We start from the raw sequence: 17,694 nt of genomic DNA on the forward strand, positions 1-17,694 counted from the left end.
CGAAAATTCAGACATTTTTAGCCAATTTAGGCGATAGAGTCAATTGCAATTAATCAATACCAAATATAAGCAAAAGCAACAAAATAATTTAACCTTTAAAATGGCAATTAAATTATAGCAATTGCGCTATAGATACATATAGACAGATACTTACAGCTCAGCGCGGCAGAGAGTAGGAACTGCAATTGTTGTTGCCCGAACGTCGGGGCAAAGTTGTTGTTCAATTAATTGAAGTTGAAGGCTCAGAGCGACAACAAACAATTAAATAAATAAATAAACGAATACGAATGTGTATTACCTGCAATAAGATCAAAGCAAAGCAACAGATTAATGGTCAGTAAATAGCAATAAAAAAAAAAAAAAGAGTCGAACGCAGTCGACATTATGAGACCCAGTTGTGGGCTAAGTGCTACATATTAATAAATAAACAATACAAATACAAACATGTGTTTAAATTGATGCTAGAAATCGAGAGTTTAGTTCTCTAGCTGTTATAATTGCTGAAATCTTGACGCTCATACAGACAGCGATAGCTAAAGCAGCGTCTCAGCTTGTTAGCCAGATCAAGCAAATGGGATATACACTTTATATTGGTCTGCCACGCCTATTCCCATTTGACTAACTTTAAAGACCCTTTCTACTTTGGTATTTATCGGGTCTTTTAAGGCTGCCCCCACATGCAACATTAGTTTTTAATTAAGCAATTCGAGATCGGATGTGCGGCTCAAGCTGCGATTTTAATCGCGCGCGTTAATTGCAGCTGCTTGTACTTCTGGGAAGTTGTCTGGAGTCAGTTCTCCAGTCAGTCAGTCAGTTGCTCAATCAAATCAGCTCAATGTCAATGCACTCGGCGTACGTTAAAAACATTTTAATCAACTTATCAAAATGTGTCAGTCAAGTCGGCAATCAACATTTGCAGCTTGTGTGGTCCACACACATCGTCATCTGCGTCGTCATCATCCATTGCCAGTACCCCGAGTCTCAATCTCAGCTGACTGACACCAAACTTAAGTGGCGCACACACACACACACACACACTCACACACATGTGAGAGCAATTTGAAAGCCAAGCTGTTGACGCAGCCCAAAGCCAGTTTCAAATGCAACTGGGTTTCTATGAGCTTCGACTCGCAGCTACAGTTTGAGAGTCGCCGCTGCCGTCTCCAAGTCGTGCTCCAACACTGCTGCAAGCCATCAATCTTATTGACACCGTTTTGCTGCAGAACCAGAGCAAAAGACTCAAAAAGCAACAAAATTACTATAAAAAAAAAATTACAGTCTGCGCTCTTTGCATTTGCGCATTTTCTTGGGGCGGCCTCAAAACTGTCAGGCAGGCGTAACTGCCAATTGAATTCTACAACAAATTTCTAGTTGATGGCTAAAATATTATAATTTCTAGCCTAATAGATTGCAGCACTTACGAAAAGGTAAAAGCTGAAGTAGACCTGGGGAGTAAATAAAAATCCTACGCGCTGCCAAAGTTTAAATAGCTTGGAAATTAATTGTAAGCAAATTACATTAGATAATTCATGCTAATTGTTATATATGCTTAACTTTATGTTGAAAATTAAAATTAAAAATTAAATTATAGAATAGATGCTATAGATAAACTAAATAATATAGCAAATAAAGCTGAATGTTAAAATAAAATCTTCGTTGTAGTTAAAAAAAAATCATTGAGATGCATACAATTTATGAAAGCTTTATATAGTTAACTTAATTTAGTTTATTAATTAATTTATAGATTATACAAGATTACATAAGATGATACAAGATTATACAATTAAAACTTTAACTTTTATTTTAATTTCAACTCTAAACGATGAAAGTATAAAAATGTTCAACATTTAAGTTTGAACTACTTTCAATTAACTTAAATAAAGTTGGTATATCTTAAACTAATGATCCATAATTCAAAAGCTAACATCATCTATTAAAAAAACCCAAGCAGCTCTTTATATTGTTATTCATAAATTCTGTTAGTTAAATAGCTGGCGCCTAACTTAGTTAACCAAATTGCTGGGCATACAAAAGCGTTGACTTGTTGGAATTTCCCCGCTCAAATTTAATCAATTTTTTATGCGCTTCAAAATTATTATGTTAATATTTATAAATATTTTTTAGTACACACTTCAGTGTTGGCAACACTTTCACAAACAGTTTTGCATAAATTTTAGCGTTTAATGTGGGAGGTTTCAGCGACTTTCATCCATCAAATGTTTAATAAGCCATTCATCATCAATTCAAGTCAATTTATTATGCATATTTTTAATATAATTCCAAAGCAGCGAGCTAGACTTTAATTAGTAGGAAATAATGTTGCAGACTCGGTCGGACGCACATAAATCGCAATGAAGTTGCAACATCTCGACACGAGCAGCAGCCACAACTTGGACATATAGACAAAGATCATCATATGATCAGATGTTGTTGTTGTTGCTGATGTTGTTGGCGACTGCTTTTCATTAAAACTCATTTCTAACTGCTTAATAAAATTTATTTGCCATGCAACGTTGTTGACTGTTTAAGCTTTATTAGCGACTGGCTCCTCGCTGGCTCTAAAAACGAAGCCACGTCTTCTCTTCCGCTGCTGCTGCTGCTTCGTCTGGCCAAACAGGACAAGCTTAAGCGCTGTTCGTGTTCGCTGTCAACTTGGGTGGTCTGCAGTTTGCAGCATACACAGCAACAACAACAGCAACAACAGCAGCAGCAGCAACAGCAACAAAACGAGCAGCAACAAGCAAACTTGCAAACTGACTTAATTTTATTATGCGCCCATTGCCATGGCCCGAAGCGAGGCTCAGTCGCAGTCACAGTCGCAGTCGCAGCCTCAGTTGCTGTCTCAGTCTGCATTGCTTATAGATCAGAGTTAGACAATAGCCTGATAGCCTTATGGGAACTACAACTGCAACTGCAACTGCAACTGGAAGTGGAGCCATTGGGTAGGAGTTGAGTCATCAGACTTTGGCATTATCGCGCCCTGACATTATGAGCACTCACCAACTGCCCGCTGCCCGCTGCCCGATGCCCGCATCGCAATTAGTTATGGAGCCACAACAAAAGCGTCTCCAAATGGGGCAAGCCATAGATAAGCTGGCGGCCACAGAAGCTGCAGCTGCAACTGCAGCAAAAAGTGAGCCCAGTGAGCCATAAATAGGCGAAACTAATCTGAAGTTGATTGGGAATAATTTGGGAGTAATTTGTGATAATCGCTGGAATAGACTTAAATGATAAATAAAGTTTGGACTTGGACATAACTCTATAGAAAGTAAATAAAAAATTCAAAATCAGAAGAAAGCATTTAAGTTTTATATACTAGCCATAAGTAAATTAATTTAAGAAGAGGTTATTTATGAAAAAAGTACTCAAATTAAAATATTGACGGAGTATTTCAGTTTTATTGATTTGTAACCCAAGTATTTTTATCTTTTTCGCTATTATTTCGTTCATTAAATTTGAAATTGTTTGAACAATATTTAACTTTTATTTTAATTGAAAAGTGTATTTCATTTTGCTTATTTAAAAAATATTTAATTAAAATTTTATACTGAATAATTTAAAGCATATCTGTCAAATAATATTGATGATTATAATCATTCCAATTAATACTCAATCAATTTATACTCTTTGAATTAAAACAGCAACGAATGACTCATCAGATTATTCAAATATTTTGCAAATACTTAAATTATGAAAATAAATTTTGAGCACTGCGACTACTTTACAAATTATTCTTTAATTATTTTAATTACTTTAAATAAATTCAAATAATATCGAACTATTTATTTTGTATTACTTTTATTATAGTTTACATGAATTCGAGTAATTAAAAATTATTCACTTGTGAATTCTATAATTATTTTCCATAAATATTCGATTCGTTTCGTAATCTCTGATATGTTACCCCCACTTTATCTCCGCCTTTCAACTTGGCTATGCCTTGCAACATTTTGAAATCATATTTGGCGCCTCCCTTTGTGGCAACTGCGCACTTGTGCAGTATTATTTCCGAGAAGAAGTCTTAGAATCTCTCAATTATCGTGCGCTATAAAAACGAAATGTTTACCCAGCACTCGAGCCCTGATGGCCACAACAGTCGGAGGCAGCAGTTGAGTTAAAGCTCAGCTCAGAGCTCAGCTCTTGGCTTGAACGTCAGCTTTGGGTTTGAACTTGTTTTGGCTGTTGCTTTTTGTTGTGCTCGTGGGTCGTACGGATCACAGCTTTTGTTTTCTCACTAATCTTGGCTGATTTGAATTTGAATTTGAATTTGCTGGCTGGCCACACAGCTCAAGACCTTTGAATGGCACTCAAGTGTCAGCAGATTATGAGTTGGCCAGCTCCAAACCAACATGCACACCAAAAAGAAAAAAAAATAAATAAAAAATTCAATTGGAGTACTGAACGCACTGAAAATCGCTTCACATGATAATGAAGCAGTAATTCCAATAAGTGTGACTATCGATTTTACTGCGGGCTGCACGACGCTCGTCCCGCTCATCACGCTCATCATCATCATCATCATGATGATCACGAACAAGTAATTAAAGCGAAACAAGTAATAAACAAACAATAAGCAGACGCAACGCCGACGCCTCAGTTGGCTCTGCGGCCTATGCAAAGCAGCAGCAGCAGCAGCAGCGGCAGCAAAAGTGAAACCAAAGTCCAGAACCATCAAAATTTAAAGCCAAGAGCGCAGCAAACCAAAAGCAAAAGCCCAGAGCTCGCTTCCCAATTAAACTTGACAAATGCGGTTGACCACACACACGCATATCCCGAGCCCATTGGACATCGCTCACTGAATAAAGAAATATCGAAACTTAAACTTTGAGTCAGACTGAGATTCAGACTGAGACTGGGGCATGCCACAGTTGTGTCGTGACAGCAGTTGGGGCCTGTGCCCGTCACTCACTGGCATAAAATAATCAAAGCGCCCCCAGATCCGAGCTCCGAGATCCGAGATCCCACATCCCAATGCAGACAAAACAACAGACATGTCAACTGTATGACAACCACATCAGCATCTTGGCTCTCAGTCTCAGTCTGCGTCTCAGTCTCAGTCTCAGTCTCAGTCGGGGCATTCATAATGTCAATGAAAGGCACAAATTCAAGTACAAGTTGCCGCTAGCCCGAGGCCAGGCGTTGCTCTGGTTGCTCTGGTTGCTCTTGCTGTTGCACAGGGTGTTAGTTATGTGCCTCAATTAACGCCAAGCTCGAGCTGCAAGACCGCAGTGCATCGCATCGAGCAGAATGTAGAGAAGACTTGGGCGACACTGGAAACAAATTGAATGGCAGTAATGCATAAGCAACTGTCTTGTGACAGCTAAATACTTAATTAGGTAAGTGAGCAAAGACCCTTTAGTCACAATTTTGTATTAAAAATGCTAATTGAATATAACTTATAAAGTAAAGACTTTAAAATTCTTGAATTCATTCAATATGTGCGCATGTCATGGCTTCAAATTTTGAATTCCAAACAAATCTTTTCATATTCTCAGTCTTCAATTTGTATGTTTAATGTTAAGTCAAATTCAATCATCTAAATCATCTGTAATTACTAGTTAAAGTTATTTAATTACTAGTAATTACTTAATTGCAGCTACTGGATCAGTTTAGTCGAATAAAATTAACCTAATTGATTAATTAAAGCTTGCTTAGACAAAATTAAATTCCTTATAATTATATTTTTGCATAGAATAATTAATATAAATGATAAATATGAAAGTAATTATATTCAGAGTTATTCATTACAGTCGAATAATTAAGCATGTAATGCTTGATTAGACAAAATTAAATTTTTTAGCGTTGCATTTAGTGCATAATTACTAAAATTTCTTACAATTACTAGTTATAGTTGCTAAAGGTTTTTAATTACATATAATTACAGTTGAATAAAATGAAACTAATTGATTAATTTAAGCTCTTAATGTTTGCTTAGACAAAATAAATTCTTGAGAGCTGCGTTTATTGCATAATTACTGAAATTACTTCAATAATAAAATTAAATAATTAAATCAATTATCGCAAATAATTGCATTTTTAAAGCAGAGCATTTAATAATTTATTTTAATAATAAATTACTAATACTACTAGTTCTACTAAGAAAGTGATTATTTTCAAAGAAATCTTAGTTGCAATAACTTGCACATATATTTAGATAAGATTCATTAATTACTATAATAATATATGTATATGTATTTTCAATCTGCTTGTATGACTTGCCATAATTTTGTGAAATATTTTGGCATTGCCTTTGAATACTTTTGATCACTTTTGTGAGCCAAGTTATTCGCCAAGTTGTCAGCTTAAATGTTGTTTACGAGCGATTTGATTAACCATAAAACAAATTAGTTAGCTAGTTAGACAAATCATTTTGAGACTCACTTCACAGTTGGCAACAAATCAATTTGAAATACGAAAATATAGAACCTGAAAGCTGCAGACAACTTGGATGAGAGCTGAGCTGGAGCTGAGCTCATTATTAGCTGGCAAAGTTGCCAGTTTGGCCACAAATGGAGGCGCAGCCAGCAGATACAGATAGATATAGATACATAAGGGGAGTAATAAATAAACGATTAAAACGACCGCAAGCAAATGAATTGTGGCTGCCGTCAGGTTTAATTAGTTTTCAATAAATTCTTTGTCGAGTTGAGTTGAGTTGAGTTGAGTCGAGTTGAGTTGAGTCGAGTTGTTATTGTTGCATTTGTCTCTCTGCAGTCATAATGAGGCTTATTTCGATTATTTGTTTGTTTGTTCGCTTTGCTTTTAATGCATGTTTATGCCTTGCTGATTGACTGACTGACTGACTGACTGACTGACTGGCAGTCACCTCTCGTGCCACAGATTGATCTGAGCGCTCCACTGTCATAAATTCCTACACTGAAAAATACCTGCCCAGCCCACTTTTGGGCAACAACAAGATTACGCGTATTATTTATACATATGTGTGTGTGTGTGTGTGTTTGTGTGTGTTGATGAATGAAGTCATTTGCTTGTAGAAAATATTTTGACAGCTGTAAATATTGACAGCAGATTCTGACTCGACTTGCCTCGTTTCCAAATTAACACAAATGAAGTTATAAAAATGATTTTTATACCCAAAGCAATGCGCAATGCGATACGAATTTAAATTCAAATTCATCTTTTGGCTTCAAGCAGCCAAATCCAAATCTGGAAACTTGTCTAAGACACACACACACGCACGCAATTTTGTTTTTCTGGGTGGTCCCCCAGGGGTCTCTCTGGCTTACCTACCCATATATTACGTATACGCTTAACAACAACAACAACAAGAACAACAAATTGTCGACATTGTGGCTTTTTAGCATTAACCCAACGTTTGGCTGATTGAGCGTGAAATTGTGCAAACAGTTCGAACAGGGCCAAGAGACTATAAACTGAACTCTAAACAGGTCTGTCAAAGCATTTCGAAAATATAAAACAAATCGATTCAAAATTCTTTCGGGGCGACTTTTAACAGCTTTTAAATTGATATAATGCATAATTTTCCAATCTTTGGCCATAATTAAAAGTTTAAATGAATTATTTATAAGTGTGTGAGCTTAGCAGAGGCTAACACAAATGTAAGCCGCTTTTAATTTTAAAATAGTTTATAGCTATTAGGCTTGAAAGTCTACTGATGTGTATTCTTTGATTGTTTTTTTTTTTTCATTTTTAAAACTTGACATTCTTATCAATTTTATTTTTTCTAATTTTTATAAATATATTAAAAACAAATTAAAGCAATTAAATCAACATTTGTTCAAATAAATATTTGAAAAATATTTTTTTAGCTATAAAAGTTAAAAGTCTATTAATTTAACTTTCTTTTATAATTTTTTAAATTGTGCAGAATATTATTTAAATGGTTTTTCTGCTCAATTATCTTAAGCTTAGTATTCTATCGATACCAGCTATCGATATACAAATATTCTTGATTGAAAAATATTTAATATCTTTAAAAGTTATTAATATCTATAGATTTTTGTTGTTGTTTATATTTTCTTAAATTGCCTAAGCTAAGTTATTAGATACATTTTTTTTGTTATGTGTATGCGATAGCAGTTATAGATATATATTGAAATTATAAATATATTGAAATTAAATCAAAGTAATTATAGAAACATTTTTGTTATTGTTATATTGTAATATGTTGCCGACTTTTGATTTAAAAATATTTTTATAGTTGATCTGTTAGTTAGTCTGTTGATTTGTATTTTTCTTAACATTTTTGTTATGTAAACTCTTTTTTTTATTTAATTATTTAATAGTCTCAATCTTAATAATCTCAATTTTATTGTTCTATTGTTACAAGCTATAGATATTTAAAATATAAAACAAATTCTTGATTTAAAACTATCTTATAGCTATAAAAGTTATTGTATTGTTTATTGTTTATAGTTTCTTAAATTGCCTAAGCTCAGTCATTCGATAAATTTAATTTTCCATGTGTATGCGATAAGAGCTATCGATAAGCACTCTATTGTTATAAATATATTGAAATCAAATCAAAGCAATTAAAGCGACATTTTTGTAAACAAATATTTGCAGTCTTTGATTGCTTTAATCTAATGCCCGCTGTTTTGTCACAATTAACAATGCAATGTTCAGGCCATATCAACAGAGAGGCCCCAAAACAAGAGTGGTAACACCACTAGCAACAGCAGCAGCAGCAGCAGCAACAACAAGAGCAACACCAATTGCAGATCGCATTAACCAAATGCGGTCAACAGCACAGTTTAAACGACATTTTTGCTTGGCTGATATGGTTGCATTTTGGCTTGCGGAACGCGCAACAGACAGAGAGAGAGACAGACAAAGAGAGAAAGAGCGAGGGGTTGGGTGGGGGGGTCTGGGAGTAGCTGTGGGCAACGACAGTTTTATTGCCAGGCGCATGGCTGCAGTCGTGCCTTAAAAGGCGCTACCAGTTAAAGTTGCCTATTGCTGTTGCTCTTGTGGCAAGTTGCAGTTGTTGCTTGTTGTTGTTGCTTGTTGTTGTTGCTGTTGTTGCGCGATAACTTAACAGTTGAAATTAATTTTTGTCACTTCATAAATCGCCTAAGCTGATTGCTCTCTAAGCCACAATGGGCCAAGGCGTTGAGTTATGCGTGTTCTGACCCACAAACTGAATGTGGCAACAATAACAGCAGCGAAATGTGCTGCATGCAACGCGAGGCGTAATGGCCAAGCTTAAATTAGACTTTTTATTTAATAGAAGCAGCAGCAAGTCGACTGCTCAGTTTATAGCACGAATGGCTCAATTTGCAAAGCCAACCCCTGCCCCACCCCCTCCCCATGCAGCTTAGTTGGCCTTTTGGCCAACATGATTATCGTCTGACATGACAGCCTTGCATATTTATGAATGCATTTAGGTCATAAACATGTTGGTTGCCTATTTTGCTATTATTACTATTACTATTACTATTGTTGTTGCCACTCGCTCCAAAATGCAAATTGACTTTGACTATGCGTGCAGCCCTCGCTCGACCACTTGAAAGGAATTCAATGGCAAGACTCCAAAGTGTTGGCTAGACCAGCAGCTAATTGGCCAGATACACATCTCGGTGCGATAAGCTCATAACAAATGCAGCTCTATAATTTATTTATAACCATAATAGAATTCAATTGGAAAATGCTAACACTAAAGCTAAAAATAATACGCATAATGTATTTTGTTTATGTAAATTAATGTGCAGCAATAAAAAATAATTTTGAATCCAAATTGCAAATAAATTATTTATATATTTGTGAATTATTGTACGATTTTTTTTAAATTTTTGGCATTAAATTAAACGATTCATTATTGCTCAAATTTATATGCAAAATCATGGGGTAAATAAAGATTTATTCAACTTGTTACTTGTATAAAATATGGAACGTGTTTAGATGCTTATCAATAATAGTTTTTTTCTTACTTTGAATTTTGAAAACAAATTGTAGCTCTAATTAAATATTTCAATATAAATAAATGTGTTACAGTTCTTTCAAAATAAAATTGTTGGATTATTTTTCTTAAATTATTTCATTGAAAATAAATTGTATATTCAAATATTTCTGAATTAATTTTATATATTTATTTAAGGTCAACTATGAACAGTCTACTATAAAAGAAAATTATTTGTATTTGTTTATAAATTTCATAAGCTTCGAGTGGGGGTGTTAAACAGATTATAAACTTAAAATTTGATAAAAATATTAAAGATTATTTCACAGTTTATATTTAAAAATAGCTAAAATAGAAGCAGTTACCCTTCTATCAATTTTCTAAACTAATTGAAGCTGTTTGTGAGTCACGTATCAAGAATTGGCAACTTGGCCTCAATTGTTTCACATATTAACGGCATGGAAATGGCTTAGAGAGAAATCTTATTGCAAGGCGCCGCCGCATAAGCTGCAAATCCATGGAATTACCACTTGGGGCAGATTCGAGGCGGCGACCACTTGTCGGGCGTCTCTTAATACACTTGATTTGCAATTAGTTAGCATAGAGGCTAGAGCACTCAAAAGTTCTTTGCAAAATTGTGAGGAAAAACGAGATAAACACGCACACACACACACACACTGAGAGCTAAAAGTCTACAGACAATTTTCTAAGCAAATTTTCCATTGAGCAATGTGCAAATGGAAAGAGAGAGAGAGAAAAAAAAACAATTTTGAAGTAATTTTCAGCTGCGTTGCGCGGAAAATTCTTCAAGCGTGCGAGTGTAGCGAGGGGGGGCCAGGGCTGAGGACTGCGGGTAATTGCAGCCCCGTCCGATGGGTAATTGAAATTCGTTTGTTTATGTTGTCATTGTTGTGGCAGCCCGCAGCCGCCGCAGCAGCTTGTTTGTTGTTTCGCTGCTGCTGCTGCTGCTGCTTTGACTGCAAACTCGACTCGGCAAATTGAAAATTACTTAATGGTTCACTGACGATCGTTGTTTGCTGTTGCTGTTGCTGTTGCTGTTGCTGCTGTTCATCGCCATCGCCATCGCCATCTCAGTTGCTGTTGCTGTCGCTTGCTAATGAAGCTTCTGTTAAATGAGCACCAAGTGCCGGACAAATGCGAAAATTGCCAGTTACGTATACGTAGAGAGAGAGAGCGAGCGAGAGGTGCCTGAATTCTAATTTGTTGGCTGCTTCAGTTTTCAAGTGCTGCTAACTGTTGTTCAAGCTACGCCTAAAGTCATGTCCAAGCACTTGTGACCACAATAATATTGATTGCCCTGCTAACCAATGGACAGCTGCTGCTCATGCGGTAAACACTTTTTGCTCTCACTGTAGATGCGAAATTAATTGCATACTTATTATATTTGTGGTTGCACTTTTTATTGATTTAAGTTAAAGTTATTTATGACAATAAGCAATAAGGAAATGCAGAGCTGTCTATAAGGAGAGAAACTGATGTAGTCAGCTTTGTATTTGAATGAATGTAAATTTTAAGCTTATAAGATATAATGTAATGTCATTACTTAGCTTAGCTTAGCTTACTTACTTAGCTCAAGCTACAAAAAAATATATGTAAGTATCTAAAATTATATTATAGTACTACTGAATATTAATATTATTACATTAGATGATATAGAAACATTATACGAGATATCATAATATAGATCTTTACTATAATAGTATAATATCTATACTATATGATATACATATTAAGAAAGTCTTATATCGATATATATGATGTAGTAATAAAAACTTATGGCCAGCCTGCTACTCTTATATTGGTAGTTAAGTATTATATAGAAACTTGCACTCTTGAGTCCTGACTGAAGAATTGTTAATTGCAAACATGACTAACTACTAAATTACTCTTTAATTTTTAAGCTTTAAAAGTAAAAGTTTCAAGTAACTTCATTACCTCGAACGAAATAAAAAAGCATTAAAAATACTAAAATACTGAAAATTTTTATTGCAATATTGCCTTGGGGGTAAAGTCAAAGTGAAGACAGCCAGAGCTAAGCTTCATTTTATTTCAGCTTATATAACTTACTTTGCTTTGTTAATAAAAATATATTTTAATTGCAACTAAAAATTAAAGATCTAAAATCTATACAGCTGCTACTGCTTAATTTAGTTAAACTCGTTCGTAAGCTTTGCTGTTCACTCTAGTAACTCATTTACTGTTTAGCTTAATAACAAATATAGACAATAACAACTGCTCGATCGATTGCGCTGCTGTAACTGAGCGAGAGCTTTGCTTAGAAATCGGTTAAACCTTATCGTAGGGCAGATCTTTTGTGGTTGGTTTTTTGTTTTGATCGCAGGTAGTAATTTTAGATGATTTAATGACAATTGTTTTCCAATGCCTTGAAAAATAAATAATGATGGGTAACTTTTGTTTTCAAAAAAATATATTTAAAAAAAAAAAAAACTATTTTTCAATGGGTACTTAATGGATTAAGATAAAAAGAGATTCTAAAGATCTTTACATTAATAGCAATATGCCAACTTTACTTTTGTCCAATTACTTTTGGACACTATTTTAAGTGCAAATCTCTCAATCAATATATAGTGAGAAATATTTGTTTATAAATTCAGCTTCGTCCTAAATTGCATTATGCCTAATACAAAATTTCTCAAAACTGTCACTGCATTGTTGTTATTTAATACTTAAGCAACAACTGCATGTTTTAATTTAAATATTTATGCCACAATTTGTTTGCCTGCCATTGCCATTTGCCAAACCAGCTGCACTTGCAATTCGCATATTTAACAAATGCCATTTTGTCAATGCTAAACACGCACACACATACACACACTCACATGCATATATGCATGACATTAATTTGTCATATTAACACCTTTTAGTCGAGCCAAGAAACAAAGTTTCAATAATTTTTCTTGCGCGCTGCCAAGACAATTTTTCAAAAGCGTCAAATTTATGGCGTTTTATTTATTTCGTTTTGCTATTTTGTATGCATTGAAATAAAATAAATGCAACTCTTTGTTGTTGTTGCTGCTGCTGCAAATCTCACGCTAAATCATGGTTGCAGCTGTGGCAGGGAGCAGCGGAGCTTGCAGCAAGCAGCGCCTACAACATTCATTCAAATTATGGAACCGCAATGCGATCGAGATCTCGTTTTAGTCACGCTAAATGTATACAAGCAATATAAACAAAGAGCATGGCACACACACACACACACACACACGCACACACCTTAAAAACATAAAAGAAAGACAGCAACAACAAATAAAAGTCGCTACATTTCAGCTTAATTAGCCAACGCGACAAACCCACCCAAAAACAAAAACAAAAACAAAAATAAAAAAAAAAATGAGCGTAGATTTATGCACTCTCGACTGGAGAATGCAATGGAAGTGCCTGAGCGGGAAAGGGAGCGGGGCGGGGGCGTTTCAGTTGGCTGACAGCGCAGACTGAAGCTTAATTAATCAAGAGCTCTGACTGACATTAATCAGTGTAATGTGTAAAATTGTAGTTGCAACTAATCATAAATTTAAAAAGTTTAGCCGCCAACTCAATTAGAAATGTTTAGCCGCGCATATAAAATTCAATAAAATTATTGTAATAAATAAAAAACAATTTATAAGTGCTTGAACTAATTATTTAAATAAAATATATAATTTAAATAGTTGCGGTATCTAAAATTATTTGCTATTGGTTTGAATAATATCCCAATATTTCCTCATTTATTTTCAATAATTTAATTAAATTATAAGAAAAAATATTTCATAATTATTAAACTCCAGAAATATCGCATTATTTCTCAATTATTTGTAATACATAGTTTTAATAATTTAAAATAATTGCAACTGTCTTCAAATTATCATCTTTTTTAATTATTTCTAGTTGTAATCATTGATAACAAAACATTTTTTACGATGGCATTTTATGTTTATTAATCTCTAAAAATCTCGCACTATTTATTTATTATTTCTAATTGCAATCATTAGTAATTCCAAATAGTTCAACTATGCATTTTAATCTTACATAAGTTAATTGATGAGTAATTAAAGCTCTAATTCAATAGCTCTGATTTAAAGTAAACTTTATGTATTTTAAAAATATTTCATTTCAACATAAGCTGCACCATTTTTGAAGTACGCTTGGCTAATCCTCTGGCTCTTCAACTAAATGCCCGCCAATTGAGCAACCCTTGAGCTAAAAACTATCACAAACCCCTAGACGAGAGCAGACTGCAAAATTATTGGGCCAACGTTTAACCGAAAATTCCCTGTGGTGGCATAAACTAAATTCATGAGTGTCTTGATTGCCGTAGAGTTTTAACAACAATAAAGCGTAGGGTGGGCTCTCTCCATCTCTCTCTCTTACACTCTTACACTCTCTCACTCTCTTGCTCTAATGAGCTTAAGTTCTGTTACACAAGCCATAAGGACATAAAAACCACTCGAGCAAACACTTCATGAGTGCTTATGGGGTTCGCTTAGTATCAGCAGCAGGGCAGGGGCAACACATATATTTATATATATGTGTGTGTGTGTGTGTGTGTGCGTGTGTTTTTTTGGTGGTTGCAAACTAATGAGCTGCAGATTGACGCCGTTGTCTGTGGCAAGTTGCTGTTGCCAGTTGTGGTTGCTGCCAGTTTTGTTTGCTCAAAGCTGTTTACGAGCCACTCAACTAGTCAACACTCCCCCCACTCCCCACTCAGCACTCGCCACTAAAGTTGAAAGGTCTTAAGAGATAAATGAAATAGATACGTTTTAGCAAAAAGCATAAAATACACTCAATTAAAATGGCTTAAGATATTGAAAAATATTCAAAACTTTTATATATATAAGTATATGATAAATAGCTGCTATTAGCTATGAAGCCCACAGTTCTATTGCTATAGAAATTAATTAATTCGAAAAATGTTTTATTCACTATATAAAATTTGAATTAATCTTAAATAAGCCACAGCAATGAATGAATAAATCTCAAGATCTGTTTGAAAATATTATTTGCTAGATCGTTTAATGTTTATTAAATTATTTATTTATATAAAAATAAAATTGATCAAAAGTTAAATTTAATTAAAAGTGAATGCCAAACATTTCACAATTTTAGCTTAATAACTTGTAAAACCCAAACACTATATTGATGACTATGATTCGCTTCATGGACGTAGCATAAGGGGGAAAAACGGTTTGGACACATTTTCAAGTTTTCAAGCTTTTCCAGCCGCTTTTCCGCGTTGTAGAATTAATTTTCTTTGGCATTTCTGTTTGGTCAATTAAGATGAGACTCACCTGAGCTGGGGCGATCACTGTAGCGGGTGCAGTAGACCCACGCTGGCCATACAATGGGCGTGGAGCTGCTGGATGTGCCACTGCCCGTGGAGCTGTTGGCATCCTCGCCTGCTTTGTTGCCACTTGCTGGGGATGGTGAGTTGCCGCTGCCGGCTTTAACCAAATCCACAGCAGACGTATTGTTGTTGTTGTTGTTGTGGGTGGTGCTGCTGCTGGTGGCGGTGCTGTTGGAGTCGTTGCTGTTGCTGCAAATGTTGGCCAGCGTGCTGGAGAAGCTCAGACTGGGCTGAGTGGGCGATTGCGCGAGATTCAGTGGCTTGCTGCACTTGCGCGGCAGCTTGAGTTTGGGCGTGGCTGCCGAGGCGGCGGCGGCAGCAGCAGCAGCAGCTGCCGCACGCTGTTGCAAGCGTGAGCCGAAATCCGCTTTCAAAATGTTATCAATGCTGAACTTGAGCGCGCGCTCATGCAGATGCTCATTGAAATTGTTATTGTTATTATTAATGTTGTTATTGTTGTTGTTGTTGTTGCTGTTGTGGTTATGATTGTTGTTGCTGGCGTGCGCTTGGGATTGCTGTGGCGCTCCATAATGTTGCTGCTGTTGCTGCTGCTGCTGCTGTTGCATGAGCAGCTGATGTGAGTGGGCGGCGGGTGTAATGCCCAGAGCGGTAGCTGTAAGCTGCGCCAGAGCATCCTGTCCGGGAACAGTTGGACGCATCGCCGCCGCAGCAGCTGCTGCAGCCATTTGCAGCTGCTGCGACATTTTGCTGCCCAGCGGCATGACAGCAGCTGTGAGCGCATTTACTCTAGCCGCCGCCATAAGCTGCATCTGCTGCTTCATTAGCTCCTCCGCATAGAGCTGGGACTTGCGTAGAAACTCCTCCTGAAAGCTGGCGGGCGTAGCATCCACACTGCTCGGATTTGTGGCATGTGGCACGCTGCTGAAGGCCGACGGACGATAGAGCTGGCTCATGAGCAGACGCTGACGCGCTTGCACCGCTGCCACTTGGCTGTGCTCCTGGCCCACGCTCAGGACGCTGTTCTCGCTGCAACAGCTGGCCACATCGTCCAGCTCCTCATCCTCATCCTGCGAGTGGGAGGCACGCTCCTCGGCATCTTCAATGTTCAGCAGCTGTCCGTCGTCGGCGTCGCAGCTGCTGCTGTCCGGCTGCTGCAGCTGTGGACTGCTGCCGTGCAGATTGCTGGCCGCCAGCGGCAGTGGCAGACAATCCGGATGCATTGCACCCACAGTGGACAGCTCGGAAGGCGGCGTCGGCTGCTGCGGCTCGTTGCTGGTGGTGTTAAGTGTCAGTTTCAGCGTAGCCAGCGCAGACATAAGCAATAGAGTCAAGGAATGGGATTTGCGCTAGCAGCAATTCGCCGTCGGCATTTTTTATGTTCACACACACACACACGCACGCACACTGAGAGAAACTAACACGCGCACACATACACACACGCAGCGTAGCGTAAGCGTAATTTGCAAAACATCAAGCTCGAGAAACAATTAAACGCGTATAGAGTCCACACACACAGAAAATGCTATAAAAACTCTCGCCACGGGTTTTATCTGTTCGACGCCGTCGTTACGTGCGCTCTTGGCAATCAGCTGAACCAACTGAAGCACCCGCGAACTTGCAACTAAACGAGACAACAATTCCGATTGGGAGACCCAGACGAGACAGCAGAACTCAGAGAGAGAGCGAGAGCGCGAACAAACCCATTGGATTGGATTCCACGGCAAAGAGCGGCTGCTCTCCAAACACAAGAGCGCTCGCTCTCTCCAACTGTTCGTCTCTCGCTCTCGCAACGGCGCTCTCTCGAATTCGAACATCCAATGGGCAGGCAGTGTGCGCATTGGTGTGCGTGTGTGTGTGTCTAAGGGTGTGGGGCCTTATCAAGTGTGCAGTAACGCCGTCTCGCTCTGCTGTCAGTTGAGGTTATGTTGTTGGCTGTGTGTGCGTGTGTGTGTGTGTGTTAATTAAGTGCACTGCCAGCTCCACAGCTTCAGCTACAGCTACAGCTCCAACTCGCATCTGTGTGCTTGTCTTTTTGATTATGCGCTGCAGCATTTAAGTCGTAAATCTCCAACGTACATAAGTTCCAGGCTTGTGGCTGCGCATCTGCAGTCCTTTTAGTGGCATCCTCCATCCTCGTTACACACACACACACACTCAAACACACTTATATAGCTGGCGTGTGTTTGTTTGTATGTGTAACACATGCCACATTGCTTGGCTGCCTGGCTGTTGTTGCTTTTGCGTTAATAAAATGTTGCGCTTTTTTGTTGTCATTGTTGCTGTTTTGTTGTTGTTGTTGTTGTTGTTGTTTGCTGTTTTTAGACTGCGCTTTATAAATCACCACCACAATTTTGTTTCAACATCTGCTGTGATTTCATAATTGCTTTTGATGCCTGTTTTTGCGCTCTCCTTTTTGCGTGTATCTAAACATTGTTGCGCTACATTGAGGTCATTGGAAACATTTATTCGCTTTTAGCTGCTGCTGCTGCTA

General features: G+C 37.1%; 1 protein-coding gene across 1 annotated transcript in view; it reads right to left on the reverse strand.

Moving 5' to 3' along the window:
- Positions 1-16,774, reverse strand: part of LOC108594994 (homeobox protein invected) — a 41,953-nt gene extending 25,179 nt beyond the window's left edge. Inside the window, exon 1 of the mRNA XM_017980127.1 lies at positions 15,187-16,774. Within this exon, the coding sequence (XP_017835616.1) occupies positions 15,187-16,519 (1,333 nt within the window). The 5' untranslated portion in view covers positions 16,520-16,774. The remainder of the gene's footprint in view (positions 1-15,186) is intronic.
- Positions 16,775-17,694: the final 920 nt, after the last annotated feature.

The sequence above is a fragment of the Drosophila busckii genome, chromosome 2R (genome assembly GCF_011750605.1).
Source record: "Drosophila busckii strain San Diego stock center, stock number 13000-0081.31 chromosome 2R, ASM1175060v1, whole genome shotgun sequence".
Taxonomy (NCBI): Eukaryota; Metazoa; Arthropoda; class Insecta; order Diptera; family Drosophilidae; genus Drosophila; species Drosophila busckii.